General features: G+C 42.4%; 7 protein-coding genes across 7 annotated transcripts; 3 read left to right on the top strand and 4 right to left on the bottom strand.

Annotated features, from left to right (window-relative positions):
* Positions 1 to 29: 29 nt before the first annotated feature.
* Positions 30 to 2007, top strand: SS1G_11385 (hypothetical protein; the record flags this gene model as incomplete). The annotated part of the gene is made up of 3 exons (XM_001587343.1): positions 30 to 711; positions 774 to 1711; positions 1768 to 2007. The coding sequence occupies 3 exons, from the start codon at positions 30 to 32 to the stop codon at positions 2005 to 2007; spliced, it is 1860 nt and encodes a 619-aa protein (XP_001587393.1).
* A 1086-nt stretch (positions 2008 to 3093) lies between these two features.
* On the bottom strand, positions 3094 to 3354 carry SS1G_11386 (predicted protein; the record flags this gene model as incomplete). The annotated part of the gene is made up of 1 exon (XM_001587344.1): positions 3094 to 3354. One exon carries the CDS (start codon positions 3352 to 3354, stop codon positions 3094 to 3096), a length of 261 nt encoding a protein of 86 aa, XP_001587394.1.
* Positions 3355 to 3742: 388 nt separating this feature from the next.
* SS1G_11387 (hypothetical protein) lies at positions 3743 to 5393 on the bottom strand (the record flags this gene model as incomplete). Its single annotated transcript, XM_001587345.1, has 5 exons — positions 3743 to 3814; positions 4023 to 4525; positions 4708 to 4758; positions 4913 to 5015; positions 5151 to 5393. 5 exons carry the CDS (start codon positions 5391 to 5393, stop codon positions 3743 to 3745), a joined length of 972 nt encoding a protein of 323 aa, XP_001587395.1.
* Positions 5394 to 6614: 1221 nt separating this feature from the next.
* On the bottom strand, positions 6615 to 8645 carry SS1G_11388 (hypothetical protein; the record flags this gene model as incomplete). Its single annotated transcript, XM_001587346.1, has 1 exon — positions 6615 to 8645. One exon carries the CDS (start codon positions 8643 to 8645, stop codon positions 6615 to 6617), a length of 2031 nt encoding a protein of 676 aa, XP_001587396.1.
* A 2424-nt stretch (positions 8646 to 11069) lies between these two features.
* SS1G_11389 (predicted protein) lies at positions 11070 to 12004 on the bottom strand (the record flags this gene model as incomplete). The annotated part of the gene is made up of 3 exons (XM_001587347.1): positions 11070 to 11190; positions 11531 to 11648; positions 11974 to 12004. 3 exons carry the CDS (start codon positions 12002 to 12004, stop codon positions 11070 to 11072), a joined length of 270 nt encoding a protein of 89 aa, XP_001587397.1.
* A 454-nt stretch (positions 12005 to 12458) lies between these two features.
* SS1G_11390 (hypothetical protein) lies at positions 12459 to 13434 on the top strand (the record flags this gene model as incomplete). The annotated part of the gene is made up of 2 exons (XM_001587348.1): positions 12459 to 12584; positions 12862 to 13434. 2 exons carry the CDS (start codon positions 12459 to 12461, stop codon positions 13432 to 13434), a joined length of 699 nt encoding a protein of 232 aa, XP_001587398.1.
* A 357-nt stretch (positions 13435 to 13791) lies between these two features.
* Positions 13792 to 14679, top strand: SS1G_11391 (hypothetical protein; the record flags this gene model as incomplete). The annotated part of the gene is made up of 1 exon (XM_001587349.1): positions 13792 to 14679. One exon carries the CDS (start codon positions 13792 to 13794, stop codon positions 14677 to 14679), a length of 888 nt encoding a protein of 295 aa, XP_001587399.1.
* Between the last annotated feature and the right edge of the window lie 278 nt (positions 14680 to 14957).

Raw genomic sequence — 14957 nt, forward strand, 5'->3', positions numbered from 1 at the left:
GGCGCACCCGTCACGAGTGTCGGAATATGATGAGCGTGATACTTATTATCGAGGGAGCAGCCCCTCCTCCAGCTCAAGTTCGAGTAAGAGAGCGTGATCATGAAGAGTCTATTGACTTCAGTACCAGAAGAGGTCCAGAAAGACCTCGTAGACGTTCTTTGGATTTCTTACGAGATGATTATGCACGATCAGAACCAGGCCAAATGGTTGTGAGAGAACGGGACACGGAAACATTTAATGACAGACCACTTGTGCGAAGACCACGATCACCTTCTCCCCCACGTTTTCGTGAGAGAATCGTGAGAAGTGAAGTTGGAAGACGAGAGCCTTCTCCACCATCCGAGAGAGTCCGAACACGAATTGTTGAGAGAGAAAAGGAAACTCAGAGATCTCCATCACCCCCACCACAACTTCGCGCCCGAGTGATCGAGACAAGGCAAAGATTTAGGGAGCGATCCCCATCACCACCAGCACCCTCTCCAGTTCGCATTCGCGAGAGAGTCATTGAGCGAGAGCGAGAGAGAGAAAGAGAAAGATCACCTTCCCCACCACCGCCACAAGTGGAGAGAATTCATACCCGAATTGTTGAAAGAGAGAGAGAAAGAGAACCATCCCCAACCCCATCTCCCCCACCTACCCCACCACCCGAGATTATTCGAGCACCACCCATTCACCGAGAAATTATTACACATCATCGCCACATTGATCATGGTAAGTCTGCCTCTAATTTTCCACCATGATGATCGTCAGTCAAATACTAATTAATAAATAAGGTTTCGAAAGAGCTCCCGCACCAAGCCCACCCCCACCTCCTCGTCGTGCTCACACCCCCGCACCACCAAAAACCGAGAAGACCGAAATTGATATCTATCGCTCCGGCAACAGCACCGAAGTTGATATTACAAAAACAAAGACTACTACTCGCGAACAGGCTAAATCGCCTCCCCCACGAAGAGAATATTATGATGATTCCATATTATTCGAACAAGAGCGTGATAAGTTACGTGTCCGAGATACTCGTATAGATCTTAGCAGAAGAAGAAGTTTGAGTGCTCGCCCTGAGAAGAAGTTGGATCTCGACATTCGAGATGAAGATGAGGCTGATTTCTACGCTCATAAAGTTCAAGAAAGAGCCGTTATTGGTGAAGCATTTAATGGTGCCACAAAAGATTGGACAATCGTTGATGTTCCTCCTGGAACTGAGAGGATCACATTAGATGGTGTTGGAGGTGCAAGTCAAGAAATCACTTGGCAGAGATACAATGGTGTACGACGAAGCAAGTTCAATCCTGAGCGTGAACGCAAGGCAGAAGAACCCGAACGTATGGAGAAAAAGATTGAGTTCCGCGAACGGGAGAGAGAGGGTCCTGATCGCACTACTGAGCGTATCGAGATCCGTGAGCGTCAAAGTGGTGCCCCATCACCACGAGAATCTTCAACTACCGTTGATATCGAAATCTCAAGCAATCGTAAACCACGAAGCCATGCTAGTGGACCAATATACGAGAGAGAAAGAGAATATGAACGTATCGAAGAAAGCTCTGATCGTCAAGTTGGCTTCCCATTACCTCGTGGTCCACCAAAGAGCAGAATGGGTGATTTATGGACTGAAATCACAAAGGACTTGGTAGCTAAAGAAGCTATCGAGGAACTTGGTTATGATTATGAAGAAACAGAATTCTTCTACTACATTCTCCAATATCTCCGATACGTAAGTTCCATCCCTTTGTACCTACATTCCTTAGACATATACTAACAACCTTATAGCAAGACGTCGAAGAACTCGTCGCCCTTTCGGAAACCGTCCGTCGCGAACGTCAAGATCGTATCCGTGAAATCGAACGTGAACGTGTTCGTATTGAACGTCGTGAGAAAGAACGCGATGATTGGGAGCGTGCAGAGAGAAGAAGAGAGAGAGACAGTGGATATGATGATGAGCGAATCATCGAAAGAGAAATCATCTGGGATGATTCCAGAAGACGTGAACGACCTAGCAGACGTTGGTAATTATTTTCCTACTCCTAGGATTAAATTATCAATTAAAGTTGGTCGAGAACCGAGATGCTCGCACAGCAGTTGCAGTTGCAGGCGAATAAAGAGGAAAGAGCAAAGAGGAAACAACAAATCCTCTGATCCACTTACTCTACGAAATTGATGAAATGAGTCAACGAAACGAACGACAATACGACGTTACGGCTGCTAAATAATGACCTCGCACTTACACTAGCATCATCCATCTCATATAGCGCTGTTATCTTTCATTTCTGCTTATTTTTCATTCATTTCGAAATTTTGTTTCGAATCCTTTTGATTATTTTTTCTTGGACGGCTTCGAACTTTCTGTCCTGGGTGATCTTTTTATCTTACCTATCTACCTAACCTTCGATTCATCATCACATCCATATTTACATTCAACCACATATTCATTACGTCTCTTTCGAGCCGTCCACTCGTAAGGAAGATAAATGTTTATGTTAATATTTATGTTTATGTTCGTGGTCTATTAGATAGATAAATAAGATAAGATAATATCACTGGAGGGACGAAGAAAATGAATGAATGGATGGATGGACGGGATTAGTTATTTTATTCATGTTTTTCTTTTCTCTTTTCTTTTATTTTCTATGATTCTTTCATCATTTTCCTTTGGTTGCGTTTGCTTGTTTTTTTTTTCATTGGATTGTATTGCTCTTTTATGTGTGAGAGGGAGGAATGAAGGAAGGGAGGAGGGAAGGAGAGAGGATGATTTGAATGAATTGAATGAAGGGATGAGGAGGAGAGAGAAGAGAAGAGAAGAGATGTGGAATGGAATGGAATGGTATATTAGGTCTTTAACGAATTGATTATGAAAATGAAAAATGAAGATGAAAATAAGTATGAAGAAGATGAAGATGAAAAGTATAATGTGATTTGATTTGAGTTGAGGTGATATATATTATTAAAATGCTTTTGCTTTTATAATATGACTATATCAAGTGTGCAGACTTATAGATTAGTCTATACCTAAGTAAACTAACCCTAAAATCAAAATTGAATTGAACTAGAATAAATTATATATTCTAATAATTATATTATATTTTATCTCTCTTTTTGTTATTTAATTTTCTTTAATTTTTTCTTCTTTTCTTTTCTTTTCTGAACATCATCACCATCATTATTTCCTTTATACCCGAATTCAAATATCACACTTTTATATTCTTCTGTCTCTGTTGTAGTAGTAGTAGTAGTAGTAATAATAATAATAATAATAATAATAATAATAATAATAATAATAATAATAATAATAATAATAATAATAATAATAATAATAATAACAATAATAACAATAACTAGGTACTTAAACGTAAGAATCATCTTTTTATTCCCTCATTGTCTTATTTCCTCATTTCATCATTCCCACATTTGCTATCCCTTTTCCTCTTCTCTCCTTTCTACCACATAAACATATACATCCCTCAAACTTTTACCCATCCATCCCATCACATCACTCTCCCCCCCCTCAATCCCCAAATCCCCATCCCCAACCCTAAAACTTAGGAAAAAACACCGGGGTATTCTCCTTCCACTCCTGATAATCTTTTCGATGCCCATATTTCTTATCATACTATTTTATTCAAAAATTAACAAATTAGTGTTAATTCCATACGTATACTTTTCTTCCGCATATTTATTTGCTATCAGGTTTTCATCTGTATGTGATAGCCGAACCCACCCATTCATCCGCACGCCCCTCTCAACATCACTAGAGAGGAGAGTCTCGCGCTTGCGAGGATGTAGGGTTGGAATCTTCTGTGGGATTGAGTGTGACTGAATACTGAGTATTGAGTATTAATGAGAAAATGCACCTTTCTACCTGTTTGTGCCTTGCACATGTAGGGGTCTTCTTTTCACTCATACTCATTCATTCATTTACTCACTCACTCACTCTATCTCTCCCCAGATCTTTACAATCCATCATATACATCATATATGACGAACAAACAGAAAAACAAACAAACAAAAAGAAACTCAAAAAAACATACCTTCCCCTCACTCAACGGCACCCCACTAACCTTCAACAACAAAAACGACACAAAAGCCGGACTAACCCCCGCAATCCCCAATGCCAAAACCCTCCCCCCAATTCCCCAAGCACTCGTCCCCATCCCCAATTGACCCACCCTCCCTGCCAAAACCCCCGCACTCATCACCGCAATCCCCGTCCACAACGTCGCCTCACCGAAATAATTCGGATGTCTCGATTTCGACCACAGACCTGAAGTAAGAAAATCCTCATCGTGTTCTTTGCGCTTTTTGGCGGCCGACCAGGCGGATTTTTGTCGGTCGGCGAGGATTTCAAACGTGAGTCCTCCTGTGAAGAGGAGGAGTCCGAGGATATCGGTTAGTAGTAGGGTGGGGAGGGTTGTTAGGAGGGGGCGGGGAAGTGCGTTTAGCGCGATGACGGGGAGGCAGCAGAGGGATACCCAGGTTGCTTGGGCGGTGAAAGCGGCGAGGAATCTTGGGGGGGATTTTTTGATTTCGTCGACTAGAATTTGGGGTTAGGTTGTTTGTGGTGGAGGGTGAGAAGTAGTTGGGCAGGAAGGGGGGAAGTATGAAGATAGAAAGAATATATGAGAGATGCAAGCTCCAAGATGAATATATAATTTCATCCTTCATCCTTCATCTAGAACATCAACATCAACAACACCATGAAAATCAAAAACTTACAACGAGAATCATGACCATCCCCTAATATCCTCATAAAAAGATAACTACCAACTATATCGAAAGTTAGTACCTCTCTTCCCATTTCTAATCCTCCCCTCTCCTCTCCTCTCCACATCTGCATCTCACCAACCAACCACCCAAGCACTTTTACACCAAGAAAAAGGATAAAGAATAGCGAGAAACATAAGAATAGAAGAAACCATACGTCTAGTAGCCCACACCCCCACCGCAGCACTAAGAACCACCTGTCTCCAATTCAAAGCATTAGGGGGTGCATTTTTTGAAAATGCTTCTAGGAGTTTAGACCACTGATAGATAGATTTTAGTTAGCAATTATCCATCCATCATTCCCCTTCCCTCTTTCCCCTCCCCCTCCTCCCCCTTTCTCCCCTCAACTTCTCCCCCTCCCCAAAAGCCAACAAGAGAAGAGAAAGAAAACCCACCTCAATACCCCCTCCCCCACTCCCTCCCCTCTCCCTCAAACCGGGCAACCACAAACTCAACCCCACCACACTCAAATACGTCAAACTACCACTTAAATCATAGAATCTTTCTGATTGAAGCAAGATACTCGGGACGGCAACTGCGGATTGAATGGCGAAAGCTGTGCCGATGGCTGGGATGAGGGTGCGGAGGAATGGGGAGCGGAAATTTGTTAGATGGAGGAGGGTTTGTGTTAGGGTCATTTTTGTGTGTTTGGAGATGGATGGATGTGTGTGTAGTGTGTGATGGATGATATATGTATTTGAGTGTAGGTATGATATGATATGATATGATATGATGAGATGAGATGAGATGAGATGAGAGTTGTATATGTATATAAGATCTTATATAATTAAATCAATAAATCAATAAATAAACAAGTATAAATAAACAAGTATATACTAAATAAGTTCCGATCCAAATACTTCTACACAAATGACACGATAGCTTTTACCCCTCCCTCTCAACCCCTCCCTCTCAACCCCTCCCTCTCAAACCAACCCCTCTCAAACCAAAAATATAATGACGACATAGACTCTCTTCCCTTTCACAAGCCAACTTACTCGAGTACATACCGCCCTGTCTAGAACCCAACTAAGTAAAACCAAGTCAACTAAAGTCAAACCAGCTAGCTAACCTCGGAGTCCGGAATCGGGGGTTCAGGAATTTCCTTTTGATTAATAATCCACTTACTTGTAAGATCTTAGCTTGGAAGATTTTGGTAGGTCTAGATGATCTACAGATATATGTATGTTTATTGCATGAATATGAAAGAAATAGATCTCAAAAAGATATCAAAATACAAGAGGCTAAAGACATTTCAAAAACAAGTATATCATCAATTTTCAATTTTCAATTCACAATCCTCATCCTCAATCAACTACTTATTCCCATCATCTATCTAATTCATCACCTCACCCGTTTTCCACCATTTTCTCTTATATTTATTCATCCCCCTTCCATCCCTTCCATCCCATGCATCCAAATCATATACACTCCAATCCATTCAATCCATACCCATTCATTCAATCATCTATTTATTAATATTATGGTAATCCTACTCCATACCACTTTGCTCTCGAATTGTCATCCACAACTCTACCTCAGTCCACTTCCAGAAATTTATCTGTATCAAATCAATGCTCTTGTCTATACGCCATAACGAATGTTTTGTTATTCCCCAATACCATCAATTAGTGGATTCCATTCATTACCCACAAGAAATATTCCTCATAAAAAACTATTCATCTCAAGAACCGAATCATAGAAGAGAAGAGAAAGATGTATAAATGAAGAAGAAGAAAAATGCAAAAAGGTCATGGCAATGGGTATCGTAACGATAAACCGGACCAAGACAATAAACAGAAAAAAATTCGGCCAAGAACGTAATGTACATCAGTAATCATAGAGTATCGTAAACCCAATCATCGTAGAGGTTCCTTGACATCCGCAACGCCATTTGCGATGACTTCTCTTAAGGACCAACGTGGAGGTTTGACAACTCCTTGAAGACCATTTGCCTTTTGCCATTCCTTTTCCATTTCAGGTGTAACACCATCAGGTAAATGCTCTGCTCCACCTGCTACACCAGTCGAGAATTTGAGTTGAAGAACATCTCCAACTTCGTCGCAAGCAGCCAAGATACGATCCATATCATCCTTGTTATGAGCTGCGGAAACGCAGAAACGGGCACGTGAGGAAATGAGTGGCGTGGCAGGATAACCGACAATAACAACGGAAATCTTTCTTCGAAGCATTTCATGAGAGAAAGCTGGCATTTTAGCAGGATTGTACAAAACAATTGGAATAATTGGAGAATCGTCATGACCATACACGATGAAACCGAGACGTTTCAATCCTAATCGGAGATATCTTGAGTTGAACGCAATTCGCTGTAATCTCTCTTCACCTTGACCTGGGGCAATTTCTCCAGAGATAATCTTCAAAGCGCTGAGAATTTGCATCAAGACTGGTGGGGTAGGTGATTCTCCAAATATGGTTGCTGCGTTCGTTTGTCTTAATTTGTCGATGATGTACTTTTCTCCAGAGATATAGCCTCCGTTAGCACCAAAAGATTTAGTGAGAGTACCCATAAGGATATCAATCTCAGCAGGATCAACTCCGAAGTAATCACACACTCCACGACCGCGAGGGCCCATAGCACCAATAGAATGAGCTTCATCGACGAAGAGGTTGAATTTGTACTTCTTCTTAAGTGCCAAAACTCCTGGTAAGTTGACCATTGTACCTTCCATGGAGTAAAGACCTTCAACTACAACCAAGATCTTCTTCCATGGTCGGTGAGTTCTAGGTTGACCTTGAGAAATGACTTCCCGGAGTAATCTTTCCAAATCATTCATGTCATTGTGCTTGAACGACATGATCATAGCTCTTGAAAGACGTGCACCGATACGGATAGAAGCGTGATTCAGTTCATCGGAAATGATGAGCGAGCCCTTTCCGACCAAGGCAGGGAAAGCAGTTGCGTTTGTAGCGAAACCCATTGAGAATACCATTGCTGCAGGCTTACCAACAAATTTGGCAATTCTATCTTCAACCTCCAATGCCAACTCGGAAGTACCGGCATCGGCTCGAGGACTTGCAGAGCTAATTCCGTACTTCTTAATGGTCTCTTCCACTGCGTCTGCGCATGGTCCCTCCGACTGGGCGAATCCGAGATAGTTGTAGGAACTCAAATTTAAAGTTTCTGTGAATGTGCCCGTAAATTGGTAGTTCTTGTTAAAGTCATCAGTCTTTCGATCGATGAGAGTGATGTATCTACCCGGGACGCCAGTAACTGGACGAGCGAAACAATCATCAATACGCAACTTCAATCTGCGTACATAAAAATTGTCAAAGTCACTGTTAAGAGCGGCATAACCATCGGCAGCTGTGAGATGTCGGTAAGATTCAGGCTTGAATCTTTTTCCAAAGAAATCCCGAACATGTCCAAATATAATCAAGACCAAGTAACTGATGTATGTTGTGAGAAGGTAGTAATATGGTGGCTCATCCTCAATTGGATCCTCAAGGACTCCATGATGCTGGCTAACATATTTATGACTTGGGTGGTTCAATGGTCCAAATTGAGCATCTCTTTTTGCTTGTAGTTTAGCTTCTGCGACAGAAGGTGGCTGAAATAGAGTGGTTGGGGGGTCATCCATGTTCACCTCACCACCCTTTGCAGTTGAGAGAGAAATCGTTGGGAGGGATAGGGATGCTGGACTGGGAGATGGGTTGTCCAAAAGTCGCTGTTGTTGCGCGGCAACAGCAGAAAGAAGGGCGGCCTGGGCCGATTGTTGTTCCTTATTCTTCGGTGAAGATGTGAAGAAATTGGTCAATCTGTTACCCTTCGAGGTTGACGCCCTACGAGGGGTAGGCGTGTCGGATTGCGGTGTAGTAACCGCAGGTGTGATAGAACTAGCAAACGGATTTCGAGGAAGTCTTTGAGGCATCGTGGTCATAAATCAAAACCCAGCTCCGAGGAGATTAGGGTATATAGATCTTGGTCTGGAAGCGTGGGTTGAACGAGGGCTAGTATGTCGATGTCTCCACAAAGAATTGGACCTTTGTTTATTGACTTGAGAGATGGACTCGAGAGGATATGAAGGAAGATATCGTAGATGGGTAAGGGGTATTCGTAGTTTGTAGGCTATGACGAAGCTGACTCGCAGATTAACTTGCGGCGGAGTTCTAGGATGCGCATTTAACATCAGTAACGTGGACAATTTACAATGCAGGGAGATGATTTGTGGGGCGTAGGACTTGGAAGGTGTTTTGAAGGTAATGACAGGGTAGAACGATGAAAGAATGCAACGAAAACTTCGAAGCATTGTATCATGGACATTTGAGAGGGTTTCGTTTAATGTGTAAGATGAGGTTTGAATCGGATATCGATTTTCGAGGCAATCGAGGTTGAATCGACAATTGAGGGGAAATTGGGACAATGGAAGACATACCAAGAATGAAATTTATGCTTGAAGAGTTGGTTTGAGAGTATTGGTATTTTTTGAATATTAAATCTGGTTGAATTTGTGAAATACTTTTGTTGATATTTTGGTGCTGATTTCTTTTGAGATGGCGGTTAAGATGGCAATGAAATTAAGTTCGCGACGAAAAGCTAAAATAGCGTCTATTCATTCGTTCTTTCGTTCCTTCGTTCCTCAAGTGAGAGGTTTGAGGAGGCTAACAATCGGTCACCTCGGTGAAAGAAAGGATCTCGTCACGAAAAGAGGTACGAGAGGTGGCTGGATCTGAATCTATCGATGAAGACGTTACACACCCAATTATAGTTTTGAATGCTGGACTCCTCTCGATTGAGATTGATAAAAAATCCACTCGGCCACTCTATCTGTGTCGTCTTATAATTATTATTATTATGATAGATAATAAGTGAAAATGACCATCGACAAAGCACACGCCCTTTCGATAAGAAAAAAAATCCCACCAAATTTGAGAGGCTTGGGGATCACAATCGCAAGTGGGAAGAAGAGGAAAGTAAATAAGATGAAGAAATAAAGGAGAAGATATGTTATGGGTTTTGAATTCCAGGTACCTAGGTATGTATGTAGGTACTTACCGTGTAGGGAACTGCTGTTGTTCTTTAGGTTACTCGAGGTAAATGAGCTTCAACATGGGTCCATCAATCAATCTACCAGTTACGGAGTGAAGTAATAATTATTAAGAATTTATGTGCCGAGTATTATTTATTACCTGGATATTAATTATTAAAAGGTATGGTGCCAGAACTTAGAAGAACCCAAAGAAGACTCTTTTTCATCGGATTAATGAACGATGATCAAAGCGGCGTTTTGATCGATCTAGCCTTTCATGAATAAGATTACTAGCTGGTTTCCGAGGAATAATGAATGGGCAGTCGATGAGCAACAACGGGATTTGAACCTTATTCCTCATTCACTCACCTCTGAAGGATCGAATGCGATTTGTTAATCGTCCGGTGCATCCGTCGTTGATTATGTCACCCATAACTTGCCGCTTTATCTTCATGTCCTCTGCGATAATAAAATACTACCCAGCCAAATACTATATCTAATTTCCTTTTTTCGTTTCTTTTCTCTTCTATTCCGGGATTTGAATGGCTGGGAGCGTTACATAGCTTGACATGATTGGTTTGGACAATCCGAAAAGTGGTTTATCTCCATCATTTTACGGACCCCATCCGGCTTTTTCATTTTTTCCTTACCTTGCTAGGTAGTTAGTTATTACTGTGTAGGGCTGTCAGAATTTAAAGATCTAACCAATGGGAAGCTTGACTTTTACACAAGTTATGTAAGTTTTCTAGAATTCCTATACCCGGGCTGTACTTTTATTACACTTTTACATTTGTTGATCTCTCCAGCACATGGCTGCTGTTGTAAGGCGTGGTCATGGACATTCACATTAATACCTAGTATTTATTAAAGCTGCACCAGCTACCGATCGGTGTTGGGCTCAATATGGCAGGTGCATTGTGGGTCTATCTAGCCTAGGTTTGCAGCTCTAATCATAAAATAACCCTCTTCACATCTACCTAGCACTCTGATATTTTATACAACAGAACCATTTCACTAGGCATGAAATCTATGATTTTTCACTCGACTGCTTCTCACTTCAATCTGACCCGGCTTGAAATTATCGGATGAATTGGAGACAGCGTAACGGCATAATATGAATTAGAATGAAGGAGAAGTCCAAACTGCAGCTATCGCCAGACCATCCTTTACCCCTGGCCTAACAACTAGACAACTAACCAACATGTCGGCGGTGTGAGTCTTCCCTTTGCACTCTCATCGTCCCATCTGATCTTCTTTCACTGCCACGCAGCACCCCATACCTTGTTTCATACCGACTCTCATGCGATATACTAAAATAGACTGTGTTTAAAAGTCGTCCGACCCCACGAGCATTCCGAACAAATTCCATCGTGAATCGTGAACAATGCCATTTTCAAACTTTTGACTTTTCATCATCAGAGATCGTAGAACATCTTCAGGAGACAGACTATGATATCATTAACTATAATTCACTCTCTTTAAGCGTTGTAACTTGCCGGCATCGCCCTTGAGTAAATCTTGTTTGATAGAACCACAGTCTGGATTCTTTCAAAAGGTAGAATTTCCAAGACGTTAGGTTCCTGACGCCGGCTTCAAAGAGTTTTACTAATTCAAGGAGAGCCCCTCTACCAAGCAACGGCTTATTATTACAAGCTGTTGATATTAGAGTTTACCTGCCCAACGCAAAACTGCTCAATCATATGAACAGAAAGTGGAAGCAAGATGCATGTTGATAGCATGAATAGAAGTTCCTGAGCTTAAATTTGATGGGTCACGGACGGATGTACCTTTCGATTAAGCGTCTTCTTAAAAGATCTAGAAATCGAACATCATATAAGTTCATCGATGAATACCGTTTTGACGTGCGGGAACGGATGAAAATAAGTTCCCTCTTCTTTGCCGTTGCTGCCGGTGATAGTAGGTAGTAAGGTCGTGCTCTTACTATGTTAGCTGTTTTCCCGAATTGGGCATCAATCAAGATATCAATTTAGTATTTACAGTCTGGATTATAATATATGAAGTTTGCTGTAACATCGGGTTCAGATATGCAGGTAAAATACCTTTCAGTACCTATTTGAATTCTGAAAAATGTGAACGGACCTGAGTGAAGATGCTGTCTGTTTCTATGCCCGCTCAAGTTCATGCGACTGAAAGTCCGCAGTCCGCACTCCGGACTTCAATCACATGCACATCACATCAATCATCAATCATTCAATGGCCTCAGGATAACCCGCAACAATCCGCTCGGAACTTTTCCGCATCTTGATTGGTGGGGAAAGCTGAAATGTACAATTTCTATGTAAATCATCTCATATCATGATATTCACCAAAATCTTCAATACTTTGAAATATTTCTGCAGAATTTGGTCAAAGTTATACCAATTGGCTTTATAGAAGTATTTTCACATTCACTTCCACAGCCAGTGTAGAATCAAAACCACCGGACTTCCGGTTGAAACCCCCACATCCGAGGTCCTTTCCATTCTCAAGACTCAAGACACCTATCGCGAAATTTTGCTGAGAATCGCTTCACCTTTCTTCACTTATCCCAATCTACCCGTTCATTCTAAACTACACAATACTATTCAATTTCAAGATGGGATCACAAACTCCTCCCAATGCATATAGAATTCATCGGCTACAGAACTCTGGCGTCATCCTGATCCAACCTCAACCCGCATGTACGTATTCTAAAGAAATCGTTTAACAAGAAATATGATTTTGGAAGTTGGGAGAGTTATGATGATCTGGAATCAGTGGTCCTATAGGGAAATATACCGGAATTTGGGGGTGGAGACATGGTGGTTTACGGGAATTAGGGCCGAGCATGGTTTTGATAAGGTATGTAGAGAGATGGTTTCTGAAATGTCTGTCATGTGATGGTTTTGTTGTCTTTTCGTTTGGGCACCGGGCTTGGAGGTGGGTGGGAAACTGAGGAGTCGACAAGGTTGATGTACTCTTATTTCTAAAAGTGCTTTTTAGCTTCTTTTCGAGAGGCTATAGGGACTAGTCGGAGAATGTTAGTTTTAAGTGTAGTAGTGCTACATACTTTGACTCGCGAGCAAAGAAAAGCATAAAGGACAGCTTCTACACATTTCTGTAAGACTAACAATAACAGATTGTTGACAATGACGCGCCCATGTTTCCCCGTCCCAACTTCTTCCAAGGATCTCTCCTTAACTTTGCCGAAAATCTCCTTTACCCCGCCAATCTCAGCATCGATCCTGATTCTCCAGCTATCATTGCTGCCACAGAATCCACTCGTTCCACCGTTTCATGGGCAGAACTTCGAGAAGAAGTTCGTAAATGTACCAATGCTCTAAGAAAACTCGGTGTTAAACCTCATGACCGAGTTGCTGGTTTCGTGGGAAATCATACCAATACCGTTGTAGCTATGCTTGCTGCTGCGTCTATAGGAGCAATCTGGACAGGTGTCAGTCCTGATACGGGAGTTGCAGCTGTTTTGGATCGATTGGTTCAAATTGAGCCGGTGGTACTTTTTGCTGATAATGGCGTTGAGTATAATGGAAGATTTCATGAGAGTTTGAGTAAAGCACGTGAAATTGTGAAGGAATTAAAGGGGCTTAAACGATTGATTATTTTTGATACTGTGGATTTACCAATCAAGATTGAAGGCTTTGACGTTGAGGGTGGAAAGGCCGAGACTTATGATGAGTTTTTGAAAAGGTAATTTGGTCGAGACTCTTCTCTTCGTTTCGTTCCAGTACTTACAAAAATCTAGTGCCGCTGACTCAAATGCTCCATTAAAATTCACACAACTTCCACCAGATACTCCGTTATATATCCTCTACTCGTCGGGCACAACTGGAAAACCAAAATGCATCATTCATTCCTCCCTCGGAACCCTCATCCAACACAAAAAAGAACCACACTACCTCCACTGTGACATACGTCCCGGTGATCGCCTCTTCTATTTCACTACGTGGCACATGGATGATGTGGCATTTGGCTTGTATCCGGTTTAGCATCTGGGACCACTATAGTTCTTTATGACGGATCACCATTCAAACCACAATCTCATCTCTCCATGCCTCTCCTCATTCAAGAATTAGGAATTACCCATTTCGGCACCAGTGCGAAATATCTCTCCATCCTCGAACAAAATAACATCTTCCCTCTAAAAGAAAATATCAACCTCTCCAGCCTTCGCGCAATCTACTCCACTGGCTCCCCATTAGCTCCCTCAACTTTCAAATACCTCTATTCCGCAGGTGCCTTCCCACCATCCATAAACCTCGGTTCCATAACAGGCGGTACAGATATAATATCACTCTTCGGAGCCCCATCCCCCCTCTCCCCCGTGTACACAGGAGAAATCCAAGTCCGCGCCCTCGGCATGTCCATAACCGCCTACTCCCCCGAGGGTACCCCCATCCCAGCCGGCTCACCCGGCGATCTCGTCTGCACCAAGCCCTTCCCCAGTCAACCCACCACCTTCTTCTCCCGCGACTCCGGAGCCGGCGATAAAAAATACCACGAATCCTACTTCCAACAATTTCCAGGCATATGGCACCACGGGGATTTCATCAAATTCTCCCCTGAAACAGGAGGTATCTACATGTTAGGACGCTCAGACGGAATCCTCAAACCATCCGGTGTACGATTCGGTTCCGCAGAAATATACAACATACTCCTCAAACACTTCAGCGAAGCCATCGACGACGCTCTCTGTATCGGCCGAAGACGTCCAACCGACGATGATGAAACTGTAGTCCTATTTGTGAAAATGTCACCAAATCATAAATTTGACAAGGAACTTCAAGATAATATCAAGAATGTGGTTAGGAGGGAATTAAGCGCGAGACATGTACCGGGCGTTATAGATGAGTGTTTTGAGATTCCCGTTACGACGAATGGGAAGAAGGTCGAGGTGGCGGTTAAACAGATTCTTGCTGAGAGTTTGTTCGAAGCTTGATGGGAGTCGGTGCTTTAGGAACAGCCGGAATGGCAACTGAAATATGAGGTGAAGCTAGGACATGACTCAAGTTGGGCGTAGGCACCTGATTCGGGCGTCTTGAAGCTTGGGCGGCTGACTGGGCAGCTTGAACAGCAGCCTGCTGAGCGGCAACTTCTTCACGTTTCTGTAACTCTCTGGCTTCCTTGTCGGCTTTGACTTTCGCTTCCTTTTCTCGCTTCTCTCTCTCATGCTTCTCTCTTCGTGTCCTTGGCCTCCTTTTCCTTGGCCTCTTTCGC

Source organism: Sclerotinia sclerotiorum, genomic scaffold (assembly GCF_000146945.2).
Source record: "Sclerotinia sclerotiorum 1980 UF-70 scaffold_18 genomic scaffold, whole genome shotgun sequence".
Classification (NCBI taxonomy): Eukaryota; Fungi; Ascomycota; class Leotiomycetes; order Helotiales; family Sclerotiniaceae; genus Sclerotinia; species Sclerotinia sclerotiorum.